This window comes from Panthera leo, chromosome A3 (assembly GCF_018350215.1).
Source record: "Panthera leo isolate Ple1 chromosome A3, P.leo_Ple1_pat1.1, whole genome shotgun sequence".
Classification (NCBI taxonomy): Eukaryota; Metazoa; Chordata; class Mammalia; order Carnivora; family Felidae; genus Panthera; species Panthera leo.
The window spans coordinates 78,410,268-78,437,224 of record NC_056681.1 but is presented as its reverse complement, the minus strand read 5'-3'; the positions used below and the strand labels follow the sequence as shown (position 1 = coordinate 78,437,224).

At 44.9% G+C, this 26,957-nt stretch overlaps 1 protein-coding gene across 10 annotated transcripts in view; it reads left to right on the top strand.

The window, feature by feature from the left end:
* BCL11A (BAF chromatin remodeling complex subunit BCL11A) overlaps positions 1–26,957 on the top strand; it is a 101,158-nt gene that overhangs the window by 16,421 nt on the left and 57,780 nt on the right. Inside the window, exons 1-2 of one of the 10 annotated variants that reach the window (XM_042932344.1) lie at positions 6,784–7,041; positions 8,190–8,370. The exons of 8 other annotated variants lie outside the window; for them this stretch is intronic. In XM_042932344.1, coding sequence (XP_042788278.1) covers positions 8,298–8,370 — 73 coding nt within the window. In that variant the 5' untranslated portion in view covers positions 6,784–7,041; positions 8,190–8,297. Of the gene's footprint in view, positions 1–6,783; positions 7,042–7,613; positions 8,371–26,957 lie in introns of those variants that run through there. One more of the 10 variants, XM_042932343.1, reaches the window with a different exon arrangement.

The following is a 26,957-nucleotide window of genomic DNA, read 5'->3' as shown; positions in this document are numbered from 1 at the left end:
TGAAGAATGATTTAAAGACTGAGAAAATTTTTAATAATAAATCGTAACCTTCTCATGTTATGTTTTTGTTATGTTAAGGGGAAAAAATCAATAAGGAAAAATTTAATTCTGATAAAGATACTCTTGGATCTTTGAAAACAACTGCTGTCCTTTTAACTAAAACATTTGAGCAGCTTCAAAGACTATGTATTTCTTCTGATCTTGGAGCTGTGTGACTGGTAGCAAGAAAGAAAAAAAAATCTTATTCTACATACAAGTGGATTGCTTAACAAGTCTGCACAGACACGTACTTGTTTGTACAATAGAGATAAAAATTCCTGTATAAAAATAATTCAGCTGCTGACAGCAGGCATTGTTGTTGGACCTGTCTTTTGTGCCTGTCCCAGCTCTGGGCCCCCTCTCCCCCTCTATCTGCTTGGGACAGCTTGCTGCCTATAGACTCCTGACCAGAAGTTAATTGCTATACATTAAATATATAGGTATTGTATCTAAAGAGGAATATCTTGAGCCTTCCTATATGCATTCCACTCTACTTTCTGATGTGATTGCAGTACCGCCAGCAAGAGGGTGGCAGGCAAACGCTCTAATAGGGAAAATGACTTGAAGGCAGTTAAGGGAAATTTGGCCTTCAGGTCCCATTTGCTCTGCAGTGTAGCATCAGTTTCTAAACTTTTGTTTTTAATCTAATTCTGATTTACTCTGTCACATCCCATATCAACCCTCATTGAACTCTACTCATGTAGAGTAACATTAGTGTCAAAGGGAATTGGTCAGGACTGTGGACCTGTGGCTCATACAGATGGTTGTGGATGTGAGTTACACACAGCTCTGCGTTGTTTTCTTTCTAATAAACGTCAAAATGGGGCACATTTCTGAGCACGGGCCGTGGATAAGAGAGCCAAGGAATGAGGGATAGTACCTGGATTTTTTTTTTTACCCCCTTCTCCCTTCTCTTTCCCACTCCCTTGGGATACCTGCATTTCAGGTAGTAAGATCGACTTTAGGAAAACGTCTGAGGCTGGGGGTTGTGGGGTGGGGATGGGGGGAGAGTGGCAGAAAGAAGTTACTCGCATATTTTCAGTACGGGTTCAAACACAGTCACCAAAGCAGAGTCTTCTGGGTCCAGGAGCGGAGCAGTATGCACGGGCACGTGGGCTTTTCAGAGCTGTTTGTTCCCAGTCAGACTTGTACGCCAGCCGAGCTGGGACTTAACATGGGCTTTTCCCGGGGCTGGGTGTATGGGATGGGGCCCTAGGAGGCATTCACTGGGAATTCTCTCACAAGAATTTCTTAAATACCATGAGGTGAATAAGGTGTGAGTTAGCATTCAAGGTGTGAGATAGATTCTCCTCCATACTTGTCACTGGGAAGCATGAGAATCCAAATTCCCACTAGGCTCTGTAGTAACTCGGGTGGGGGGGGGGTGGCGGTGGGTGGACATCACAACTTTCTGAATGTCAGCTGATGTCTGCATGACCTGTTCCTCCTGAATTAAATGCTGCCAGTGCAGGATCGGAGGGGGGGACCCCCAGGAAGAGAACTCCCCAATGACAGGCTTTTCACTCCCCAGAAGTAAAGCAGATCTCACTCCCCTGCCTCATATCCTCTCCTTTCTTGTTCTTTCCCTTTTGGAAGCAGAAACTTCTAAAATGAATGCCACTCCAAGGCGACGAAAAAGCTGTTTTTATACCACAGTGGATGTTTACACAGGAGACTCAACTTGAGGGGAAAAAGGCTTTTTGGGAGGGTGGTGGGACTCGTGTTAATCTGTTTTGTTGGAGGACTGTGCAGTATATTGCCTGTGAGCAACTCTGGGCTGTTTTTGATAAATTACCATGTTTAGAGATAGGTTTGGCTCTTAAGGGCTTAGTTTTATGAACAAAGTCCGTAACGATGTTTGCATCCTCTGTTTGTCTCTTAGCCCCCTTTGGCTTCACTAGAAGCTCAATGTTTAGTTTAAGCTCAGTCTGGAAGATATAACAATTTTGCATTAAAAAAATGAGGAAATCATAGGAAGAAAAACCCTTTGCTTTTTGGATGAATCTTACTGATAATTTGCTAAAGCTCATTTGAATTTTAAGCACTTCTTTAATCTTCAAAGGCTAAATTGCTTTATGAATATGCATGGTGTGGGCAGACTTCAGTTCATTACCTAGTTGTAAATTCTAATGACCATTAGGTCCTTCCAGTAATTGCGAATTGTTTTGCATTTTTGATTGGCCTATTAACATGTACATTCGGTGCACATCAGGCTGGCCTGTCAGCCTGCTGAAGGAGAAAAAAAAGGTGAAAATTGTTTATAGCACCAAGATTCTTAGATTTTCAATCTTGCAAAATTGATGATGTAAAAAAATTAAAGCAGTGTTTTTTCTTCTCAAGATTGAAAGTTCACCAAGAGATTTGACATATTTAATTTACATGATGACTTTGCACTCCTTCATTAATGCAATTTGCATATGAAGCTGTTGTTAATCACTTTTGATCATGTTTTGTGTATTAGCTGCCTCAGTGGCTCTCCTCCTCGGATGCCCCAGTAGAAAGGAGCAAAATGATGCATCTTCTTGCCAAGTTTCCTTTAGTGAATTGAGGAATTAGAAGTCTAACCTTGAGTAATTACATATGTTTTATCCGTTTTCTTTTAACGTTAAGTACAGTTTGTGGAAGTGTTGGCTGGAAGTCGTTCTCATTTGGGGAGAAGGCTGTAAAATTTAAGTGTGTGATTGAGGCACATCCCGATCTGTACAGAAATATGCACTGCCTGTCCCTGTTCCCCCCACGAAAATTGTCGGGCAGTTGCATTGTTAAGCGGCTTGGTGGCCGGGAGACTTGAATTTTCCAGCGTATTAAGACATCAGGCTTCTCCTTTGGAAGAGAGAGGGCTACAAAGTACAGACCTGTGCTACAATGCTTTGGGTTTCTTCTTTAAATATGTGCCTAGCACCTCTGCGTCTTGGGCCTGGGCTTGGCTGACTTATTTACCTTTGAGCTCGAGGAAGTCTTCCTGTGGCCTCGTCCAGCTTCTGTTCTCAGCTGCTCGGTCTGTGTCCTCCCCTAGTCACGAAAGTCAGTCATGGTCTCTGGGCCCCTGGGTGCCTCCCTCAAGGTACACAAGTGCCCTGGTTGTGAAAACAAGGTGCTAACCTAACGGTTTCCGATTTTTGAGAGCCTGTGATTTTGGTATTTGCCTTTGCTGTTGAATAGCCTGTGCTGTATTATTGATGCTCATCTTTGGTCTATGAGTTTATCACTGGTTAACAAGCAGACTCAGAACACTGAAACTGATATTCTGATTAAAAGGAATGTTTAATGAAAGAAAATAAATTGTGATGGAAAATGAACAGTGTGTAAGAAACGTAACTACAATTTTAACCTCCGAGGGACCCTAGCACTGCCCTACCGTGACTTCCATCCATACCATGCTAAAAGCATGCTTCAGTTCAAAGTTGTTAATATTCAGCTGGGAAACAGTATCCAGAACACAAATAAATTATTAAGTGCATGAACTTTTTAGGCAGTAAGATGAACTGATGGGGTCCATCTGTGAGATCCAGGGGCTTTTTATTTGTGTGTGTCGAGCGATTCTGCCCTCTCCGACTTCACAGCCTTTGGTCTCCGGCCAACTGCATGCATAATTGATTCCACACGCACTATCATTTTCTTGATGTAATTGCTTTACTAAGATATGATGAAATCTAATGGATAATTTGCTATTTGAAAATGGGCAAAAAAATGTTCATACTTTTTATTGGGGGGAGGGCAAGAGAGAAGGGGGAATTCGGATGACCTGGTATTTAAGAATACAAAACAAAACGAAACCGGCAAAACGAACTTAGGCACTCTGCTTCAGTCACGTTGGTTTGGGTAGGAAGGTCTTTGTGACATATGGAAGCCAGTGTGTAAATCTCTTTCTATCTCATATCACCCTCCTTCATTCCTTCTTTCTCTGTCTCTCCCCCAAACTTTACAAGCAAGGGATCCTAACAAGGTAAAAAGTAAACAATTTAGTCATCACAAGCCTTATTATTCAGTCTATCCAGGAGTTTTGCCATGTCGGTTTATTTAACTTCCAGGAATGTAAACACTGACACAGCCCTAGAAGCAGCAAGAAAGATTACAGTATTAGAGTTAAAAACCGTGAGCATGGAGGAGCTGTGCTTTATACTCAGCTATAATAACACTTTACATTGAAACATAGTGTTAAGTCAAAACCGACTGGAAACTTGTGCTTATATGGAGTACAAATTTCATTCTAATAGATTGGCATAATCTCATGTACCCAGAGTAGATTGTTATATAATGGAGAAAACTGTATAAATGTCAAGTACACAAATAATTCTACAGGAAGTAAATGAGAAGTATTAGAATTTCTTAAATCACCATTAAATTTTGTTGGTGGGACAGTCTCATTGGGTGCCTCAAAATCATGTGTGGCTTTGCATAAGTCTTTTAAAAATGTATTTTGAGGGGATTTACGGACATTGAAACATTGTTTTAATCCAAACCAGTTCATGCTTTAAATGTACCTTAAAAAAATTGTACTGTTTTTTTTTCAAAGTACTTAAAGGGAATGGAAGGGTAGTAAGCATATAAAGTGAATCCATCTCACTGTGGCAAACTGTTTTTCAAGTAAAGTCATAATAATGAACAACACATGATCTGAAATTTGATCAGCAAACATGTACTTATGCCAAGGAATTTTCTTTCTTTCTTTCTTTCTTTCTTTCTTTCTTTCTTTCTTTCTTTTTCTTTCTTTCTTTCCTTCTTTCTTTTCTTCCCTTTCCTCCCTTCCCTTCTTCCTTCCTTCCTTCCTTCCTTCCTTCCTTCCTTCCTTCCTTCCTTCCACCATTCACATACCAAGGTTCTGTAAATCAGTAAAGTAGGGGGAGATCATATCTTAATACACGTAATGTACAGAATGGCATAGCTAAGCTGTCTTTTGGAAGAAACATTAAATTCACCACCACTAACAACAACAAAAAAACCTTTTTACAAAACTGGAAATGACAGAATAGTTTTAAAAAAGAAAAAAAAAAACCCACCCTACCTTCTGATGCTCAAAACTTCAAACTATTAATAGACCACCAGTGAGATAGACTGTCTTTGTGCCTTGAAATGCAAAATGAGGGAAATAATTAGCAGAGGAACAAAATTCTCAAAATTTGAAGAACTTCTGTGATTACTGGGGGTACAGTGAAAAGAAAATGCAAATTTCTTCCTGATCTTAATTAGATTCGATTGTGCGGTGGGTGTGTTGGATTTGGGGGGAGAGGCGGGGGCAGAGAGCGGGGGAGGCTGTGGTGGGGGTTGAGGCGAGGGGCTGTGTGATGTGGAGACAGGTTAACAGGGGCCTGGTGGTGTGGCAGGAGGAAAGGTGGCTTCCGACGCTCGTGCAGTAAACCAGTAAACGGTGTGCTGATGGGGCTAGAATCCTGAGCCCTTAATTTAGCTGGGCTCATTTCCCTTGGGTCTAGGGGATTCATTGGAGGGGAGGGGTGGGTACTGAAATAACAGCTAGGCTGCCTTAGGAAGGGGAAGCAGCCTGTGGGTTACTTTCCCCGACCACAAGGGAAAGCTGTGTGAGACGTTATGGGCTCTGCCTTGGGCTCTGTGGCCATCACTCAGCCTCTTAACGGGGCATCTGCACAGAACCCCCAACACCAGAGCACCCCTGACCGGCCGCCCTCCAAACGCACTCTTTAGAGTCCACTGGTGGTGGTTGGCCAGAGTCCCGCCAAAGTATGTGCAGCAAGTTTCACTGGCTGGATTTCCCCTTGCGTGAAATAATAAAAGCCCTGGCCAAGGCTTATGAATCTATTTTTGTTTCATTAATATTATTTATTATGTATTTTATTAATATTTTTAGGAGGGACTGTGCTCTCATTTGACCATTTGTAGTTATAATTAATACATTCCGTACTGGTTGTAAAAAGTGTATTTGCATTTAATTGCAAGTCAGGCTAAATTAATGGATATGATTTGAAACAAAACTCACTTAAAATATTCTTGCAGGGAGCAAAAGAAGGGACAGTCCTTGCATTAAATTTGTTTCTGGGTGTCTGTGGTAAGAGGCTTGAAAGGATTGTGTGGGTCTAACAGGAATCGGGTGTGTGTGTCCGAGAGACAGGGGGGCCACGCAAGGGGGAGGAGTAAAACCTGGGCAGGGGGAGGGGCAGCCGGGAGCTCCCATCTTTTCTTTAATTTCTGAGGTTACCAGGAGGGGCTTAAGCAAAGTGGTCAAGTCCATCTGCTCCAGGGAAGGTGGTAAAGAAAGGAGGTTAGTGGCAAGAGGGAAGAAGCACAAAGGGAAAATTGTACATTGGGAACGTTGCTCTCGCGGCCGTGGTGTAGACAGACTGGTTTAACAGACAGAATGATAGATTGTTTTGTCAAGGGTCCCAGGGTGTGCCCTGAACTTGAAGCACTTTGTTTATCTTGAATAGAAAGGGAAAAGAACAGACATAATCGATGTCTAGTTTTTAGGAGCTCGAAAGAGGTAGGAGAACAGAGAGGAGTCGGGGAGGTGGGGGGAGGTGCAGCCCTTGGTTGTGGCTGTCCATTAACAGATGAACTTGGCCGAGGGCCAAGCTTTAGATGAGAGCATGTCAGGGCCCCAGTGCAGCCAAGCCTTTTCAGTGTTTTTTTTTTTTTTTCCTTCCTTTTTCTTTCTTTCTTTCTTTCTTTCTTTCTTTCTTTCTTTCTTTCTTTCTTAAAAAAAAAAAAAAAAAGAAAGAAAGAAAATACCTGCTGACTGTACATCAAATGCTCCCAGGTCTTTGGCTAAAGGCAAGAAAAAAAAAAAAAAAGACACAGCTCAATTTTTTCCCCTCTGAACCAGTTGAGGCCAGTCTTTTGGCTACACACACAGGTTCTATCATCTTTCCTGGCTTGCCATTGGGAAAAGAAGAGTTGTGATAACGCCAGTAACCCGAGGGCCTGGGACAGGAAGGGTTCGGTGTGTTCAAGAGACCAGCGTGTGTGAGCGCGTGCGCTGCGGCTAACGTGTGTGCGGAGCTGGGGCGGGGCGTGTGGGCCGGCGTACAGGTAGGAAGTCGGTGCCAACTAATTCCTTTTATTTTTAAATTTTTTCTAATGTGTATTTATTTTTGACAGACAGAGACAGAGAGTGAGTGGGGGAGGGGTAGAGAGAGGGAGACACCATATCCGTAGGAGGCTCCAGGCTCTGAACTGTCAGCACGGAGCTTGATTGGGGGCTGGAACTCACCAGAAGGGAGATCTGGGCCTGAGCCAGAGTCCTTCGCTTAACCGACTGACTGAGCCACTCAGGCGTCCCCAGTCTCCTGCGTACCCACCACCCCCACACCCGCCGCGCCCCGACCTTTTTTTTTTTTTTTTTTTTAAAGAAGTTAAACTCCTTGCTGGGAAAGACCTGTGAACTAGTCTGTTGGTGGCTGGGAAAGAAAATAACACCCAAGCAAGACCCAGGAAAGGCCAGGGATGGGGGAAAAAAGCGCCCCCATCGGAAGCACAGCACTTGCCGTGAAGGGCTGGTGGCAAACCCATGCGTCTGGGGCTTGTTTTATTCTCAATTATCGTATCTCTTTGGTCTGTTTCTGTGTTTTTTAGTTTATTATGACATTATGCATTCACTTATGAGTGTTGGCAAGCAAGAGTCATCAGCCCAATAACTTCCTGACATTTTTAGCTCTTTTAATGTGCAATCTTTGCCCTCCTGCCACAAGTGGCAAGGTAATTGAATTTCCCTGTTACTTACTGGCGGGAGGCATGTTCTGGTTCCCACCAGAGGAGCTGCTGGCACTAAAGCTGGGTTCATAGAATTTTGCCTAGGGGATACGGGGCCTTCCGAGTGGTTTGGGGGCCTGTCCGAAATGCAGTCCACACAAGAATAGATGTGTTTTTCCATCACAGACTTGAAAAGCCCCCAGGGTGAACGGCCATATAAAATAGGATAAAATCGTGTTTACTTCCCCAGGCTGAAGCCTCAGCAGGGAGATGGGCTTTTCTTCTCCTTCTCCTGTAGCAAATAGAAACTGGGAAACTTTGGAGGCCTCTGGGCTCATCTCACAGATAACCCCAAACATTCAACAAAGCCCTTAGATGCTTTTTTCACTCCCACCTATGTGTCTTTGTAACCTGCAGGCTGAAAGAGGGGAAATAAGCCCTTAAAAATACATTTATCTCCTTTCATCTCCTTTTCCCCCCATCTTCAGCCTCTGTGAGTACATGAACTAAAATGGTGAAGAAGCGCTGCCATTTCTAGGTGTGTGAGCTTGGGCAGATTTCTTCATCCTCTAAGCTTCCATTTCCTCATCTGTAACATGGGGGGAGCCGCAGGACCCACCACACTGGGGACCCCGTTAGCATTGCAGGAAAACACTTGCCTGGTACCAGGTAAGCACTTGAGAAAAGCCAGTTACTATTATGATTCTGACTCATGGCTGAGCACTTTTTCTCCTATAAGAACTGATAAGAACTGGGGTCTCAACCTAGTTCCTCACAGTGTGGGGGTAGCAGGTTGGGAAGAGAGGTGAGCCGGGCAGGGAGAGTTCTAATGGGCTCAGAGCCTCTTTCTGCCTCAGGGTGGGCTCCTGTGGGAACCTGTGGGAAAGGGGCTGTTGGGTGGAAACAGCTGAGAGTAGCCCTTGTGGGACTGGTGAGGGGGGGGCGATTGGAGGGGCTTCTCCCCACTGGCAGCTCCCTCAGTGCTTGGCCTCTCTCCCTACAGAGAGGGATGGCGTGTGCTGCATTGCCAAGGGAGGGTACCTGGGTATGTGACATAGTCACTCTGGGTTCCAGTTCCTGCTTCACCACTGACTGGCTGGGAGCGTTCAGGCAAAATGTTTAACCTCTGGGAAATGGAGATAACCCAGGGCACCTCCCTTATATAGGGTCCATGCAACGAGTAAATGAGAGAAAGCACATACATTACTTGCCACCCAGGACACACTGGCAGAGTTGCCGTTGCTATACTATGTATCTGACGCCTTGTTATTCCATCCACAGAAGCCCCAGAAAGGAGATCTTATTAGCCCCATTTGGTAGATGAGGAAATTGGGGCTAACCAAGGGCTAGATAACTTCCCTGAGGGTTCACAGTTATGAAGGGTTTAATCCTTTGGCTTCTAGTCATCATCCTCTGTCACCTCCTCAAAATATTTGCAGCTTTCCGTAGTGGAGCTGGGCACCAGTTGGGTGGGAAGCGCTGGTGTTGGACGGCTGGCCCTCCTGTGGGTTCTGTGGTCAAGTTTTTTAGTCTTCTGGGAAAGAGAAGAATGTTCTCATCCAGTTCCTGGGCGGCTGTCCTGGGCGTATTGGCGGAGCCTTGGAGCTGTTGGAAAGAGTTGTAATGTGAGGAATTCTGCTTTGCAAGTAGTCACTTCTCCATCTGTCCAGAGTAAGCCAGAAATGGGGCGAGGGTCCTGTGAAGAACAGGAAGAAGGTTTCCTATTTGTGTGTGACTTGGTTAGGAGATGGCAGTAGGCTGACCAAGAAACCAAGCTAGGACTTTTAAGGGCTGGTGAACCCCCTGGCTTTCAGCATTTCTGTTCTCTTGTCTCTCTGACGTTCGCTTCACTGACCACACCTTAAAGGGGGGAGGGGGATAATCAGAATTATACTCTGAGGGGGAGAGTGTGGGAGTGTGTGTGTGTGAATATGTGTATGTAGGGAGTGCTGGGGGGGTAATAATCTGCTTCTATGAGGTTTTCATTTCTAGCTGAGCAAGTGCTGTGGTAAGGCAAGTCTGGAAAGCATGCTAGGGGACCTGAGAAAATTTTTGAATGGAAACTACAGTCAACAACTCCATATGATCCACATGTGGCTTTCCCTGAGGCAAGTTTTCAAGTGCATGGTGGCCTCCCCCAGTCACTCCGCAGGCTGCTCTGACACCATTAATATTTGCTGAAGCAAGACCTGAGGTTCATTGCAGAGGGATTACATAATGTATTCCGAAACCAAATGTCAGGGTTTTCCTTTAATTACCCATCCTTTTGAATTGGCTGGGCCACCATCAACCACCATTTATATAGTTTCAGAGTCCATTGGGTAGTTTGGAGGTGCCTACTGTGTGCAGAGGTCCCATGGGGGAACTGAAGAGTTGGGCTTCAGCAGTGACAAGGGTTGGCTGGGAGTTCTGCTCACCTGGTATGCTCTTCTATTCTGTTTGAACTGAGGGAAGTTGTTCAACCGAGGGGTTGTCATCGGCATGGATTCAGGCCGTCTTCTGAGTTGGGGGTAGGGATGGAGGTGGCTGCTGAGAATACATGTGGGTAAAGAACTCCGAGCCTTAAGTTTCAATTCTCATGCTGCCCTGGGACTACTGGATCCTTGCTTCCTTGCCCCTTGCCTTTTCCCCTGGTTCTCCACATTGTCTCTACCTGCCCCAGGTTCAGGACCGTAGTGGTATTCCTGATCACCCCAAAAGAGAAGTTCTGAATTTTGTTCCTGGGACTCCTAGATTGAAAAGCAGAAACGATAAAAGGAGTACCATTGCTTTAGAGGTCCTATTTTTCCCCTCTAGTTTTCTCCCCATTCTCTTGAAAATCAGGCCAGCTCTCTGATGGTGGCCTTTCATTTCGTTTTCTTTTTTGGTTCTGCCTTCATTAAGGTAAGCATGAATTTAATGCCCCAAGAGGCAGGCCGGCGACCCTTCAGGCCAAGTGCCTGGATGTGGCAACGCTATAATAAATATTGAATGGTGAGAGCAATGGAAATTTAACAAAGCCATAACTGAGGAGACCGCAGAGGGGCAGCGGACTGGTTAAGAGGCTGTCGGATGAGCTGGGTAGTATTTCTACTTCAACCTGATTGAAATGTCGACTAAAAATCAATGCTGTTGACTAGTGATAATTTACAACGTTCCCGGTGCTAAGTAGTTCCCCGCTTAAGAATGCGTTGGCTGGGCAGAGATTAGTGCAGGGAGTTGTGTGTGTCACAATGAATCAGACGCATTATAGGTCAGCCCTTTATTTGTTTCATCATGACTTTTACACAGTTGTCATGTAATTTATGGCTGCTTTCACGTTGTCAAACATTTTCATTGCATCTTCTTCTTTAACACACTCCTGACACCGACGCGCTGTCTTGGAAGGCTTGGTATTATTTCATAATCCGAGAGGAGGCCTATAAACCATCAAATTACACTATCTTCAGGCTAATCTAAATGCGCTGCAGATTAAAATCAGAGCTCATTTGTCCCTGATGCAAATTATTAAGTTCTAATTATAAATATCCATTTAATTACCCCATACATTTTTATTTTGCGGACGCTTTTGAGCACTGCTGTCTGCTGGGGGGGGGGGGGGGAGGGGAGAGATGCATAGGAGACAATCTGCAGTAATTAATGTACACGTCCCAAATGTAAAGGATAAACATATGCTGCTTTGTTTGGTGTATTTATTGATTGATTAGATGTATAGAGACTTTGGCATGGGCACAATCCAAAGTTGAAATCTTTTTAAAAGTGAAAACTATTGAAAAATCTTTTGGGGAAGAAAAAACGAAATAGAGCCAACCAAGAGCTTTCTGCTAGAATACATCATCCTAAACTATGGGATTTTACCAAATTCTGAATTTGAATCAATCTAGATTTTGTAGAAGTTAAGGGTGAGAGAAATCCTAACTGTTTTGCACCTAGAATATGAAATTGTTATAGAAAAAACTGTAACGTTAAAAAAAAAAAAGTCATCCTTCTTTCCATCCCTGTTGCCATTTTCTGCTAGGAAATAACATTATCTGCCTGTAATAGGATGACAGTCCATTTGAGAGCATTATGATAAACTATTTTTGATTACCAAACAATAAAGTAAAAGAAGAAGAGAGATAAAATAAAAATTTGTAAAGGCCTTATAACTAGATGCTTACCCTTCCATGAAGGCAGTGGGGAAATTACCAAAACAGGTTTGAGGGAGTAAGGATTGAGGTCTTTTGGGATTTTTCATTTTTCTAGAGCTAAATTTTGACTTAAAAAATTATTTATTTTTGAGAGAGAGAGAGAGAGAGAGAGAGAGCATACACATGAGAGTGGGGGAGGGGCAGAGAGAGAGGGAGACAGAGGATCCAAAGTGGGCTTGAACTCACGACCCATGAGATCCTGGCCTGAGCTGAAGTCGGACGCTTAACCAACTGAGCCATCCAGGCATCCCACCAAATTTTGACTTTTAATGATAATGGAAAGACACTGGTCTGGGAACCAGTATGCCTGGATTCTAACTCTGAACTGTGAAACTTTGGGTTCCCTTCCCCCTTCATTGGGTTCCTTTCATTGTAGTTTCCTTGTCTGTAGAATGAGTAGTTTGGAACTGGTGGGCCTCTAAGCCCCTGTCCTGTACTAGCATCCTCTAAACACCATAGGCAGATTCCCTGCTTCCTCTTCTAGCAGCTCTTTTTGGAATCTAGTTGGTGAAGGGGGCTCGCCTGCAGATAGGGCAGAATATTTTCTTTATTTGCCTCAAAGATAGGAGCTATGGTGGAGATTAAGTCTTGGGCTCGTGATCCCTTCACAGAAAGCTTAAGAGTAACTTTCAAATTGCTGGAAGCAAAATTGAAGCCTGGTATAATGGAATGGTGATAATTCACAGAAGTTTCCAGCCTTACAAGATTTCTCTGTCTTTTAATTGTTGCAAGCTGTTTTTTTTTTTTTTTTTTTTTTTTTTTTTTTTTTTTTTTTTTTTTTTTTAATATAAACTCTAAGGAGTGTAATGTGTATTTTCTCCAAGCTTGCTTTTTTGGGCAACTGTAGCTGTGTCAAAATAGAAATACGTTTGACAAAGAAATCAGTTGAATTTAAACAACCAGGTATTTTAAATTCAATTAACCGACTGAATTCAGTGATATTTTGCTTCTTCCTCCCCCAAAAGCTGGTTTCTCTGTATGGACATAGCCTACATATGCTGAGTTCTTGGAGTTACAAATTCTTGCTTGTTAAAGGCATCCGATGCAACATGTTTAGAAGAACTCTCCCTCTGTTAGTGTTGAAGACAGCATAAATTGAGGGAAAATGTTCTTTTTTTATTCATCATGTAGGTAAAAGCATATGGCCTGTTCTGGGACATGTGATCTTTGCAATCCATTTTCTAAACTTGGTGTTTACCACTGACTTTTAGCACGGATGTTTCTGTTTTCCAACTGTCCAGCAAATACCATTTATGCATGGCATTAAATTAGGTATAGAATGATGTTTTCAGAAGCATGCTGATAAACAACATTCAGACTTACCCTTTGGATAATGATTATTTAAAACTTTCTTTTATTATCCCACATGCTAAGAATAAGGGGGAAATGAACCAGTTGTGAAATAACGTGTAGGACACAGGCACTCTTGAGATCTATAGCTTCAATAAAAAAGCAATTTATTTAAATTACTGCCTCTTTAATTTATAATGTTTTGGGGATTTTTATTAGGAGTGCTCTATTAGGGCATTGATAATCAGCTGTTTCAAATTTTGCATACTCTTCTGTCTCAGGCAGAAAAACAAAATAAAACCAAATGCTAAAAAAAACAAACAGGGAAAAGGAAAAAGTTTAGCCCTGACTCAACCCAAAGGAAGATAATGGGCAGACTGAGTGAATGGTGGCCACCCAGAAGCATTACTTTCCCCCCTTCGGTTATTACCTGAAGAGAAAGCACGATAGCATTCACATGCCAAAGAGATAGGCGACAAAATATGTATTCAGATATGATGTTTAGGATTTCATAGCCCGATAGTCTCTCTTCTCCCCCTGCTCTGCATTGTATTGTGCAAATGTATCAGTGGTGTATTGTTAATGTGTGATAGGATGCTACTGCTAGGACAGTCTGGGCTCACTAATGGGGTCAGCTGTGTCACAATGTGATATATGGATTATGTTTACCATGGCATATTTTGTTTGTGAGCTGGGCTGTGAGATGGGAGCAGATGATAAATGAAGATACCTACAGTTTTCACACTAGGTCCTGTGGTCCCAAGTCTCCAAAACAATCAAGCACTGCTGATAATGGAGAGGTATTTGTGGGGACATAATTGACTTCAAAGTTTTAGATCTCTGGCTGAAGTTTAGGATGTGATAGTCCATTAAGTTAATGTCTTTACTTAAAGCTCCTATTTGACTTAAATAAATTATTTAGGGTTTATTGCCAGCACCTTGGTAAACTCATGAAGCTTCAGGCTAGTTAAATAACTTTCCAGTGGCTTTTCTGTGCCTTCACGATTCATTTGCTTGGGCTCCTTCCTGTGTGTTTATATGACTTCTAAATTTCTTTCTCAAGTTTCAGTGGCAACGAATGATTTTTCTTACTGGTGAGGTACACCTATAAAAGACTTTTCTCTTTTGGAAAAAAAACCCCAAATACAGTGAAACTATCATCATAAGATATCCCCCCCCACACACACACACATGCTTATATGTATGTACCATACATATGTGCATATATACATACACACATATAATGTGTGTGTGTGTAAATATATCTAGTGCTTGTATACATAGTGTGTGTGTGTGAATATATATTTGCGTACTCTCTCTGTCTCTATACATAGAGAGAGATTGAAAGAGAGTAGGAAGATCTTCAGATTTACCATGATTCCATTAAGTTAATATAAAAGTTTTAAAAAGTCATCCATATGAATACTTCTTTTCATCAAATTCTGACTTAGGCAAATCCGTTTCACACTGTTTGTCTCTGAGGGTCTGCTGTTCACATAGCCCTGGATTGAGGGGCAGAGTTTCAAGTTTAGGGACAACAGTTTCAAGCTGAAATCATGGATGGCAGCCTGCACCCTTGGCCTTCACTGAGTTTAGGAGGCTAGTCTTTCTCTTGGTGGCAGTAACACTTGTTGCCTTGAAGTCCTCTTCTTCACAGTTCTGCCGCAAGTATATTTCCTGACCCGCCTCTGCATCTGGTTAAATGGACTTCAGTAATCTGTGCAGTTACTTCTTACTTATTTTATATCCTGAAAGATATTAAGTCCAACAAGCTTTTACCCACTGAGTCTACAGAGAAAACGGCCAGGCAATTTTTGTTTCAATCTCCGTGTCTCTCTGGAGCACTAGTTCCAGAGGCTGATCAATAGGTTTTATTGTAGACCTCACTGCCTCTAAAAGCATTGTGACCTTATCCTGTCTAAAAATAGTATTTGCTCTTGCCTGCAGAACCTTGACCTGTGAAAACCCATTTGGAACATAACTGACATATCTAGTCAGCTGTATATCCAAGACATGCTCTGTGAATGAATTCTGTGCAGAACTGTCCGGGAGAACACTTTCTTTGAAGAAAAATAAATACCAGTTCTGAACACTGGGAGTGTACCTGCTTGCCTAGAGAGGTGATGGGCCACACAGTGGGGAGTGAGGAAGACTCAGGAACTAGGGAGCTGTTGAGAGGGGTGAGAACCTTCACAGAGGACTCTCAGAGGGTGCATCTGGTCCCCAATAGGGCAGGGGACTGCAAAGGAACAGGAGGAGTGTGAGCTGAAGTGCCAGGTGGCTTTGAACAAGGTTTGTGACCCTTTTTATAGAGAGTGATTCCCTGAATGCTTTCCTCGGCACCTTTTGTCTTGAACCACGGTAGAAGGGATCCTCCAAAGCAGGACCTAGATGCAAAGAAGTATTTCGGAGTTTAAAGTAACTCCCCTATTTAATGATAAGGAATTATTTTCACTTTAATTTTTTTGGGTGTGATAATGGTTTTGTGGTTAAAAAAGAGGTCTTTATCTTTTAAAAATACATACTGAAGTATTTGGTGATGAAATGATAGGATGTCTGGAATCAATGTAAATAATCCAGTGGGTAGGGTTGGCAATAGGGTTATAGATAAAACAAGTTTGGCCATGAGTTGCTAGTGATTGAAGTCGAATGACGCACACTTGGGAGATGATTTATACCGTTCTCTGTACGTCTGTATGTATGTGAGATCTTCCTGAAAATAAAGGTGCTGCCTGACTGGTCAAGAGCAAAATGGCCTTGCCCAATGGATGTTGTTTCTTCACTAAGGATTCAGCTCAGAGGTAGTGATGGAGGCAGGTATCCTTTAGGGAAGAAAGTGCTTGTGAGCTCAAGTCTTGTATCTGGAAAGTTCATCGTTAAGGGGATCCTCTTAGAGTCTTTGCTGTGCACCGTGCTTCATTCTTCTGGAAGCAAAGGACTGCCCAAATTTGTTTTGGCACGTGAAGAGGAGTTGGAGCTGGAGTTGAATTGAATTCTGGCACCAGTGCCTCCTTTCTTGGTGGGTGTTGGGAAGAGCAGGTGGGAAGTGCCCACTTACCTGGTAGTGTCGAGGAAGATAAGGCTCTTGGGCCTTCCTGTGGCCATCAAGCTCTGGCTATTTGAGAAAGATGGTTTGCCTGAGAGGAGGCTGGCCGTGCTCTAAGGGAGAAGGGGACCGAAGCCCAGTGGAGAGAGTGCTGAGGCACAGCCTCTGGAAGATGGGAGGGCGCAGGGCAATGGTGGAACCGCTGTTCAGGGGCATTTGTTCTGTTTAGCAAAAGCCAGGGCTGTCTCAGCTCAGCTTGAAAGCGAGGTCACTGGTGGGCTTCGTGCGGCTAGACACACATTAGAGCCGGGGTGGGCCCGGTCTCTGGCGCGTCTGCCGCCTGGAAGCTGAGAGCAGCCTCACAGAGCCATTCTCAGACACAGGCCCCTCTGCTTTCACAAAATGTCTGCTCCTGCTCACTTCATGCAGAGGCTATTATTAGCAAGTGTCACTCGGTTATCTGAGAGTGGCGCTTTTAGCTGCCATCGAAGTGCCTGACACTTGGGTTTACAGCAGATTAAATTAAATTTTAGGCTGGTTTGGCTTCACTGGCAGTAGACAATAGGACCAGCTGTTGTAGAAATGTAACCTGGCACCCTCAAGAAACTATGTGAGTGCGCAGGCGCTCAACAAATGCACCTGTGGGAGTTCTGAGCATGCAGGTGGCTCTTGGGCAATTAAGGACCTGACAAGCCACCATTGTGGGAATGGGGAGAGGGCCATTGTCTGGGGTTGACCACCGGCTACACCTCCATTTCCTCTTCTCCGCATTTCATCCCTTCCCAAAAAACTGTTTGTTCAGACAGATTGTTTCTCCATCTTGGTTTCATTGTGCTTGTTGACAGAAGGGAGTGTATGAAGCTGGAATAATCTTTCTGCTGTTTGCACATCCATGTCACTGTTTTTCTGCAAAGGGGTTAAGTTTGCATGAAAACACCAATGGGAACCAACGGAAGGGTGTAGGTGATTTTGGGCTCATTCCAACATGGTGACCGAGTTGACGTGATGGCTGGTATAGGCAGAAAGTCTGGCTGCTCCCCTGGCTTGCCTTATACCTCAGACTCCTGTAGGTCCAGCAGGTTGCGGGGAAGTCTTCTCTTCCAGAGGCAAATGTCTTTGCTTTCCTTGGCACTTGGTGTGCTTGTGCCTGTGAATTTGGGACCTTTGTGCTTCTACTATTGAGTCAGAGCAAAATCGTGTACGTCAACATCACTTACTTAAGATTCTTCAGAAAACTGTGTGGATAATTTCTCCTTATAAACAGAACACAAATGTGTACGTTGTTGCACCGAAGGGCGATGCTCTTTATTTTTATAATCTGGATTTTAAAAAATTCTGCAGCACTCGATTTCCTCAGACTCCAGAATTTATACTCACTGATTAGAAATGCATTATGCAAATAATTCAGTTTACATATCCAAATACTGTTTTGCATCATTCACACCTCATGTCTTGAAAAAAAAAGTGAAATTTTCCTCAAAATAAACAAAACCTGCAGAAGAGTTTATTGTACGGGTGAAAATTAGAGAGGCACCCATTTGCCTGGGAACTTTGGAGGTAGATTCTAATACTTGTGCATACGTAATCTTGCAAAGTTTTTTTTTTTCCTTCTTTTTTGGCTTCTATGCATAGGACGTGCCGTTCAAGGTATATGATGTTATCTTTGGCTTCCTGAATTTTTCAATGTTCAGAAAAAAGAAGCAGTGGCTACATCAGATCCATATTTGTGCATATGTACATACAGCCATAAGTGAAAAGTTAAGTGGAGGAAATTGAAGGAGATACAAAAATTGCTTACCAGTGACATGGTTTTGCTGCTAGAGAAAGGGGAAAGGAGGGAGATGAAAACTTTTGATAACTCTTGTCAAGAGAGAGTTAACTAAGCATAGCCATGAATGCTTCAGTTCCAGATTGGCAAATGGCAAGGCCCTGCAAAAGTATCTCTGCTTTCAGTGGGTTTTTATTGTCATTGGAGTAATTCAGGGGAATACAGGATGTGACCTTGAGGCCTTGTCTTTAGAAGCACATTCCCAATGCCCACGTGAATGTCTAAACCAGTGGCTTTGACCTCATGTGTCAGAACAGAATTGGCGTCAGAAATCTGCCCAGGATTCCAGTGGTTCCAGCCTCACTCTCTGGGGCGGTTAACCTACTGCTGTTGCAAAGCCTGTCAGATTTCAGGAGGAATTTCCCTCAGAAGGAAGGAAGGATGGCAGGAAGGGAAGCAGGCAGGCGGGAGGGGACCTTGCCTTTTCTCTGTGGTCTGAGTGCCGTCATCTTTCTCAAACGATGCTCCACACCCATCTCCCCTAACAGGTTACAGACACATTTTTGGCACCGCATAAAGTAAGCGTTCCAACATGTTTTTAATCTTTAACTTTCACGTCGTTAAAAGTCTGATGTACTGACTTTCAGCTGCCTGCAGATAGTTCAGGGCACAGCACCTGACAGGTGTAATGTTTTGTTTTATGTCTCTCAATATGGAGGTTATAGAATCAAAAACTCTGCGAAATGCTTTAAAGATGTTGATATCCGTATGCCAAACTCTCATGGTCCTTAGGTTCTTTCTTGCCCCACTTTCACACCTACATTTTTTTTTGTAGCCTGTATTTGAAAGGGGCTCTTGGTGTACGTGGGAGACAAGAAATTTCTTGGTTTCGTGTTATCTACCAGAGGGTCAGGACTGAGAAATCCCACTTCTCCTCATTTTTTCTCAAGGGTTGAGAGATATGTCCTGTAGCTCTTTCAAAGAACGAACTCTCCTTTTGTTGTGGGTCATAGGGAGACAGATTTGGTGGTACTGTGGCTGCGGGTCTGAACTCAAATGATGGAAGGCCAGGGACAAGTAACCCCGTGAGCTACCGCCGTGAACAACCGCATCCTGATCTTTGCCCATCAAGCAGCGGCATGTTGATGGGTCCGTCCAGCTTGACTGGAGCATGAATAGTAACTGCTGGGTCCTCGGCATGCCCCATGGCACCTCCTTTTACATTCTGGTTCTGGAGGGACTTTTAAAGGAACTTGGTAATGATAAGTGGGCTCTTAAAATCTCCTCAGCGTTCTCTGATGGGTTTCTGTGTCGTCTCTCACCCGCCCCTGGTGGGTGGTGATTCTCAGATTGAGTGTGATGCTTCTCGCCTTGTCCCCCTCCCCCCCCACCCCATGTCTGTGTGTGTGAGAAACTGACATTCTCATGTGCGATGGCCTCCCATGTGCTGTTTCTGGCTGGCCCCACCTCCTAGTCTCCACTTGAGTAAGCATACTGAAATTCAGGTGAATCAGGATGTCGTTTTACAGGAATAATCTGGAGTCTACTCTAACGCAGACACTTTACAACATAAATTACAACATAAATTTTATTAATACTAAGTAATAACAAAATTATTGGGACTCACTTCATGCTGGGCTGCAGCACACCCATGTGGAAGTAAAGGTCTGATCCACTGCCTTCCTTATACAGTTGGGGAGCTCGGTGGACCTTGATGGAGGGAACCAGACAAGAGTTGAGGCCCAGGCTTTTTGGAGGAAGTCTGGAGAGAGAAAACCTAGGCCTAATTTTGCTTTTTCACATTAAGATAGCTAATATTTTTAAAGTGTTTTTTAAAAAATGCCTCCCTTTCCCTAAAATTGAGTCTTAGGGCAAAAGCTCTTGTTCCTTGCTGACCAGAGTATCTGAGCAATCAGAGAATAAAGTACAGGTTTTTGAGTCTAATTTCCTTCATGAAAGAGGGAAGTAAATATTTACTGAGCATCTTCTTTGTAGACATAGAGTCATGAAGTCCTAGCATCTACCCTCTCATTATACAGACGAAGAAGGTTGAGGCTGAGGAGGGGCGATGATGGGCCTGAGGCCACTCACTAGGCAGTGATAGAATTGGCACAGAGCCCAGGCCTCACACCCTCACCCTGGCTCGCTCTACCAACTCATACAGCCTCTCCTCACCCAGCAGGACCCAGGGTGACCCTCCTGTGCTTCTGCCGAGAGACTCGTGCTGCTTCTGGTGCTTTTATGTGTGATGGCTAGAATGCTTTCCAGAACTGGAGCTTTGCTGAGAAAGACTCCAGAGAACGGTCCTGTGCTTTGCCCTTTCCTCACGGCCTCCTTCTTTCCCTGCCCTGTTTTGGGCAGGCTTGCCTTCCATGTTTCCTGATGGGGCTCACACAGTGTGGTAGTTCTGAGGTTTGCACAGTGTGCAAATGGGGCAGCTTGGCATTTTTATCCAGATCACTGGACATGGGGTGGGAGGGTGGAACTAGGGTGGTGGGGGAACCTGTACCTTGTCAGTGTTAGACGGGTCTCGAGAATTGACCAGCTCAACCTCTTCCTCCTCCACATGTGTTCTATTTTTAAAGACATCTCTCAATAGCAGGAAATCCTTCCTTTTGTCTACCTTAAATCTCTTATGCTTCAGTTTAAACCCATTTCCTCTTCATTCCAAAGAAGACAGAGTATCTCATCACCAGCTTTGGGCTGAAACCCCTCATGTTTTACAGTTCTTTGCTCTGTTCCTTGCCACTTCTCCTTCCTGAATATTCCTGAATAACCTCTGTTACCTGAACTTGAATTCATGGATCTGTTGTCTTTTAACCCATTTATCATTTTTGTACTTCTCTTTTAGAACCTCCTGGTTCTAACCTTCCTGGATCTTTTACTCAAACACTGGTCTGATTACTGTGCAGTGCACTGGCCAGATATTTTAGTGTTTTCCACATTCCTTACTCTGAGACCTGCACTCCGGTATCTCGCTTACTTTTTAAAAAAGAGCGAGCATTCATGTTCAGCCTGGTGTCCAGGAGGAGTTCTAGATCTTCTTCAGCCATCTTTGAGTGCAGTTAAACTTTCACTCCCAACTGTATTGAAGCCACATCTCTCCTTTTCCAGACTCTCCTCTCTGTCCTTGTCCATACTGAACTTAGTTCTCCCCTGGTGTCCCAAGCCCTGTGGCCACCTCTCTGCTTCACCTGGTGACAGGGGGTTATGATCCTGCCTCTTGGCTCCTCTCCCAGTGACAACTTCATGGAGGCTGAGAAATACAGTGAGTGGCCTTTCTTGCCTCACTTACTGCTGGTGAGAGAGCTGTTCATAACTTTCCGCTGACATCTGGAGAACGTAGGCTTTGGGGAGCAGAGCCCAGATTCCCTGGGAGCCAGCAAAGCCAAGTCTTTTTTGAGTTTCCAGCACAATCCGTGTTACAGTAATAGGAATTGGTCATTGTGTTTAATAGTAAAACAAAACCTAAGTGCACACGAAAAGCACATCCCTTCTGTGTGCTGGGGTGAGGAGAGGTGACAGCGAGTGTGTAGGATGATATGAAAAGCATTACGGGCATGGGAAAGCATTTCAGAGCACACAAACATGGCATGAGTAATGGCAGGCTTATAGCCACGAGGCTAGATTTTCAGCCCTGCCTCCCTTTTATGTACCCTAGTTCAATCTGGACGTATATGGAGTGGTGAGAAGAGGGGTCGCCTGCCCTTCAGACTACAGGGCATTTGTAGTACAGGACCGTTTCGTGGGTGTAGGCCTGGCAGAGCCCAGAGAACAGCCTCTGTCTGGATCTTTCTCGGACTGACTTGTTCACTTCCCGCTCTGCCTAGCCCAGAGGTGATTCGGTAATCCCCACGGTATGACCTCACAGTGGGTTAAGTGGCTTGGGAACTTTAGCCTTCAGTCTCAAGTCAGGAGCACAAATAAGGAAGCTGGGAAGTTGAGTGATCAAGAGTCGGTCGGCAAGTCCTGCATCCATTTCAGACCCTGCTCCCAGGTGCCCCTCTCTTCACCGCCACATTCTCCTTGCCTGAAAGCACTGGGCTGTGCTTCGAGGAATAAAGAGGTAGCCTGGTCCCACACACATGCCGAGTGCTTGCTGCTGTGTTTGCCTTTCCCTGAGCTGGGTGGCTCCAAGGCCACTTCCCCAGCTAACTAAGAATGTGTGAGTGGGGACCCAGCAAAGGCCTGACCCCCATCAGGAAGTGGCTGCAGCCCCTCTGCTCCCTTTGGTGGAGGTATCGCCCTGGGATTAGTGAGAGGGCATCGGTAGTATTCATATGGCCTCCTGGGGGTTGGTATTTTCTACTGCCAAAACCATAACCGTTTCAAAGGCAGGGATCGGGTTTTATTTTTTGTATTTTCATGTCTCATATAATGCTGGTCTATAGGTGGCGTTTAGTTCGTACTTTGTTCTGGCTGATTAATTGAAAATTGAAAGGCCAGCATTTCGATTGGATTCCTTGGCTCCCTGTTGAGGAAAGGTGCAGAGGCTAGATGAGTTTACCTTCTTCTTTCTCTCTGTGGACAAGCTGAGAAGGGGTTGGGATGGGTACGATGCCTTCGCGGCCTTCACCTGCAGGCGCATTTTCTCTTGAGGGAGCAACGAGCTCTTTGTAGCTCTGCCCCTTCTTACCTGGACTTCGGTGTGGGGGAGGCTCCTCAGGGCTGGGCCAACCCTGAGGAGGGCAGCTAGGGCTACCCTGGGAGTGTGTGTAGCTGGGAGCATAGCCTGTGTTCAGAAGGGAGTGAGTCCTGCTTTTCTTCTGGTAGCTCTGGCTGGTGCTGGGTTGGGTTTAAATGGTGATACTCTTTCTTTCTTTTTGTGTATGTGTATGCAAGACCTTTGATATTTGAGTAGGGAAATCCTCTCTAATGCATGGAATTCACAGACTCTGGCAGTGTTACCCTTTTCAGTGTGTTGTGAAGAGAGTCATCCAGACCAACTAGATTTATTTGTACAACTTTGATTTCTTTCATAAGAAAAAATTCCAATTTATGTTTATGTTTAGATGGCCTGTTCTCTGAGTCTCAGGGCTGTCCAGAAGTGGACTGCTCAGCAGGGCCAGGCTCAGCACCACTGTCCCATCAGTGGCCAGGGTGCCTGTGACCTCTCATGGTACTGGAGGTGGTCCAGCATGAGAGCACTCCTCTTGAGAACCTTCGGGAGCACTGCTGGCTGGAAGTGCTCTTGGGGAAGTCTAGGAGGAAATGGCTTGTGTGGCCAGGAGTCCCTGTGCTCTGCCTCTGCCCACCTGCCTGCCTGTCTTTCTCAGGCCAGGCTGCCTTCCTAACTCTCTTCTCCCCACCCACCCTCCTCGCCTCCTGCTCCTTCCCCTCCCCTGATCTTTCTTTGGGCATTTAGGAGAATTCAAGATAGTGGATCTAGAATCCAAGTCTTCACCACAGGCCAGAAATCTTTTCCATAAAGGTGCCTGTCTGTGGAAGGCATTGAGTCTCTGGCCTGTTGAGATAATGGGTCTCCTGCTCATTGAACTCCAAGGTGTTTATAACACAGGACCCCTTTGTCAGTGTTGACCCAGCTGTGCTCTCTTCTAAAGCTGGGTCTTACTTCTGTTTCCCAGATACTGGTATGATGGGATTATTAGTTGTGGCAGGAGGCTTTTTCTTTTTGTTTTCCTCCGCAGTGGCCAGGGATGAGTTGGTTCCATCGTGGATGGGAGCAGGCAGCCAGCCCTTAGAGGGAGGTGGGATCTAGAAGGGAGAAGGCAGGATAGGGAAGGTCCTGGCAGAAATTGAAGGTAAGCTCCAACAAGAGAGAAGAAGCAGGAGTTCTTGCTAGAGACAGAGCCAGCACCCATCTCTGGTGAAGGTGCCCCTATGGGTGCTTGGCCTTAGGGCACCTGGACTGTGGCTTCTTCAGTGTAGCCTCAAGGGGGGCATGGAAGCAGCATGTCCCTTACCACCTGGCCTTGAACGCTCCTGGGGACTGAGCCCAGGGGGGCAGGAACTCCATTTAGTGCCACCCCTAGCATGAAATTCCTTGTCCCACATTCCACCATCTTGTCGTGGTGTCGACTGCATAGACTGGGGACTGGAGCATGATAGGGGGTGCCTCAAACCTAATTAGCTTGTGAGTCCCTTACTCTTGTCATCCTCCTTCCAGGGGAGAGCGTTTCAAAGTGTTGTGTTGGGTGGGAAAGACAAATTCACCACCCCTCAAGGCTTGGAGGCCCGTGGAGTTTGGTGCTGGTGGGGCAGGTCCTCGCTATCCCTGAAACTCTTCTTAAAAGGTGACTGTCCGGTGGGCCGCCCATACGTTGCCTCTCTCAGGGGTAACTAGAGGTGGTGGTGTGGTCAGATATGACTTGTGAGCTGTGCCCTGAGGTGTCTGTTTTTGGGTAAAATTCATCTCTGCGGTGGCTAAGTGGTAAAACGCCTTCCTCCTGTGTCATCCGAAAGGACATCATGTGGGTGGGCAATGTGGTCAAGTGTACTCCTTCACTTTAGATGTGTGTTGCAGTAAAACCTGCCTGTTCTCCTACCCCTCCTTCAAGGTGACTCATAGTTGAGAAGCTGAAAGAAAATAAGCCATCTTCACCAGACTGTGAACCTCTCCAGGCACTGAACCAATCTCAAGTGATGGGGATGCCCTGATGCCTACCTCACTGAAGCCTCTTAAATTAGATAAACAACATGGAGTTCTTCAGGGCTTTTGTTTTCACAGGGCCAAAGAATTAGAGCTGAGGGGAGAGGCAGATACCATCTAATCTCATTTTGTAATTCAACATGTGTTTATTGAACACTTGCTCTGTGCCCAGCACTGTATCAGGTGCTAGACCTGCAGAGGTGAGCAAGACTAGGCAAGTTTCCTCTCGTGAAGGGTTCTCATTTGGAAGATGACTGTGTGTGTAGGCATGGGGGACAAATTCTGTCTGCCTGAGGGTCAGACACAGACATGCAGCCCAAAAATGGAAAGCCCGCAGGCCAGGAGAGGACAAGGGACTGGTCCGGGCCACCTAACTACTTAGCACAGCTTAGCCACCATCCAGATTAGGTTTTCCTGAGTCCCCAACCCATACTTTTTCTAGCACGTCAAGGGGCTGCCTTTGGCTACTCAACATTTATAGGCGGGGATCTAGGTGCCTCTGAATTGCCCCCTTTAAAGCACCCTGCGTAAGTAGGCTTCCTCTTCTCACAGCTCCCCAGGAAAGGTTGAGCATAAAGCTTGCTTTGCAGCTCCCACTTCAAGTGTTTCTTAGCCTTCCAAGTTGTCTGGATAAAGTTGTGGCCCCAGGTCGCTGCACACATATTCATTTGTAAGTCCCTGAGACACTTGTGTATCCTGGGAAGACTTACTGTATCTTTGGCCCAGTTAGTACTAAGCACTGAGCCATATCCTTTCTAAGGCATTTGAATGCCTGTCCCAGTTACTGGCAGGCCAGCTTGGTGAGTTGGGGGCAGTGAGTGAAGCACCTCATATTCTTATTTATTTGTTTGTTTTGAAAGAAAATTCTCACTCCCTTTACCGTTCTTCCTGTTCTTTTGCCTCCATGGAAACAAAGTGCACAAAGCTTGGAAGAGAATTAGTGACACTCCTCCCCACCAGTGTCTTATATTACGAGCTTCTTCTGTGCCTACTGCATTTTCAACTTATTACAGCTTTTCTGTGGCTTGGAAAATTCGTTGACTGAGTGATGATTGTTTTCATGAAACAGTGCAACTTGTAAAGCAATGGTTGTCATTAATAGTGCAGTTATGTAGAGAGTAGCTCTTTAAGCCTTCAGTTTCAAATCAGATTAGCGCTCTGTTAACTTAAAATAGCCCCAAAAAAGAAGAAAGAAGAAAAAAAGAACTGTCGGAAATCAGAGGGAAATATTAGCATTATGAAACATGTTAACAAGTGGCCATTAGCACTTTATGTCTGCATGAATAGCATCTTTAAGTGTTTTATTGGTAACAGAATGGAGTGGAGTCACATAGAATGGCATTACTTTTCAAATTGGCAAGTTCTTTTAATTCAGACTTCTCCTTGTTATTGCCTACTGGGGAGCATTTATTCACCTGTCAAAATGTACACCAGGGTGGGAAAAGGTACTTTAGCTGTTCTGGCTGATCCCGGGCTCTCAGGTGTAAGGGATTTGTCCCTTTACCATGCCTCCCCCCACTCCAGCAACCCTCCCCACCAGCAGGAGGGTGAGTCAGAAAGCGCAAAAGGTGATGAGTGATGCTATGGAGGAAGTGGTCCAGTGCTATGTAAGTATGTGGCCATATGCATCTCAGTGTGCCCAGGCAAGTGGCTGGCTGCCACGAGGTGTGTGTGCGGATCACTGAGCTGGGGGCGCTCAGAAGAGCTGCTGGTGGTGGGCTCTTAGCTTCTCCTTCCGGAGGCTCCTTCTAAGCCTTAGGGAAAAGACTCCACTTTGGCCTTGACTGGCCTCTCTCAAGAGCCCCCTCTTCCCCATTCTGTTCCCTTTCCCAAACCAGCTGGACCCCTCTATTGTTATAATGCAAAATGCTGTTCCCTCTGAGCCTCAGGGCCTGTGGGGAAAATGGAATTTGGCAGAAACTCAAACTCCAAAGCCCAAGTGACCCCAGGTCTGGCTGCCTGATGGTTTTATAGATATGGCGTTGAGTGGCCTCCTGGCAGTTAGGGATTCTGGAGGTTCCCTCCTTCATTTTTCAACACATTTTTTTGCAAACTTGCCATGTGCCAGGAACTGTTCTTGGTGTTGAGCGCATAGCAATGATCAAAGCATTCAAAAATCCCTGACCTTGGGGTGCCCCCATTTTAGTTGGGGAGACAGATAGTAAATGAATACAAATGTGAATTATATAGTGTGTCAGAATGTGATCAAACTGCTTTGGAGGAAAGTAAGGCGGGGATGAGGGATGGGGAATGTGTGGTGGGCACACTTTAAATAGGATGGTTAGGGATGGCCCCACCGAGAAGAAAGGCTCCAAGGAATGAGACAATCGGCCATGTGGATTTCTGGGGGAAGAGAGTTCCGAGCCAAACAAA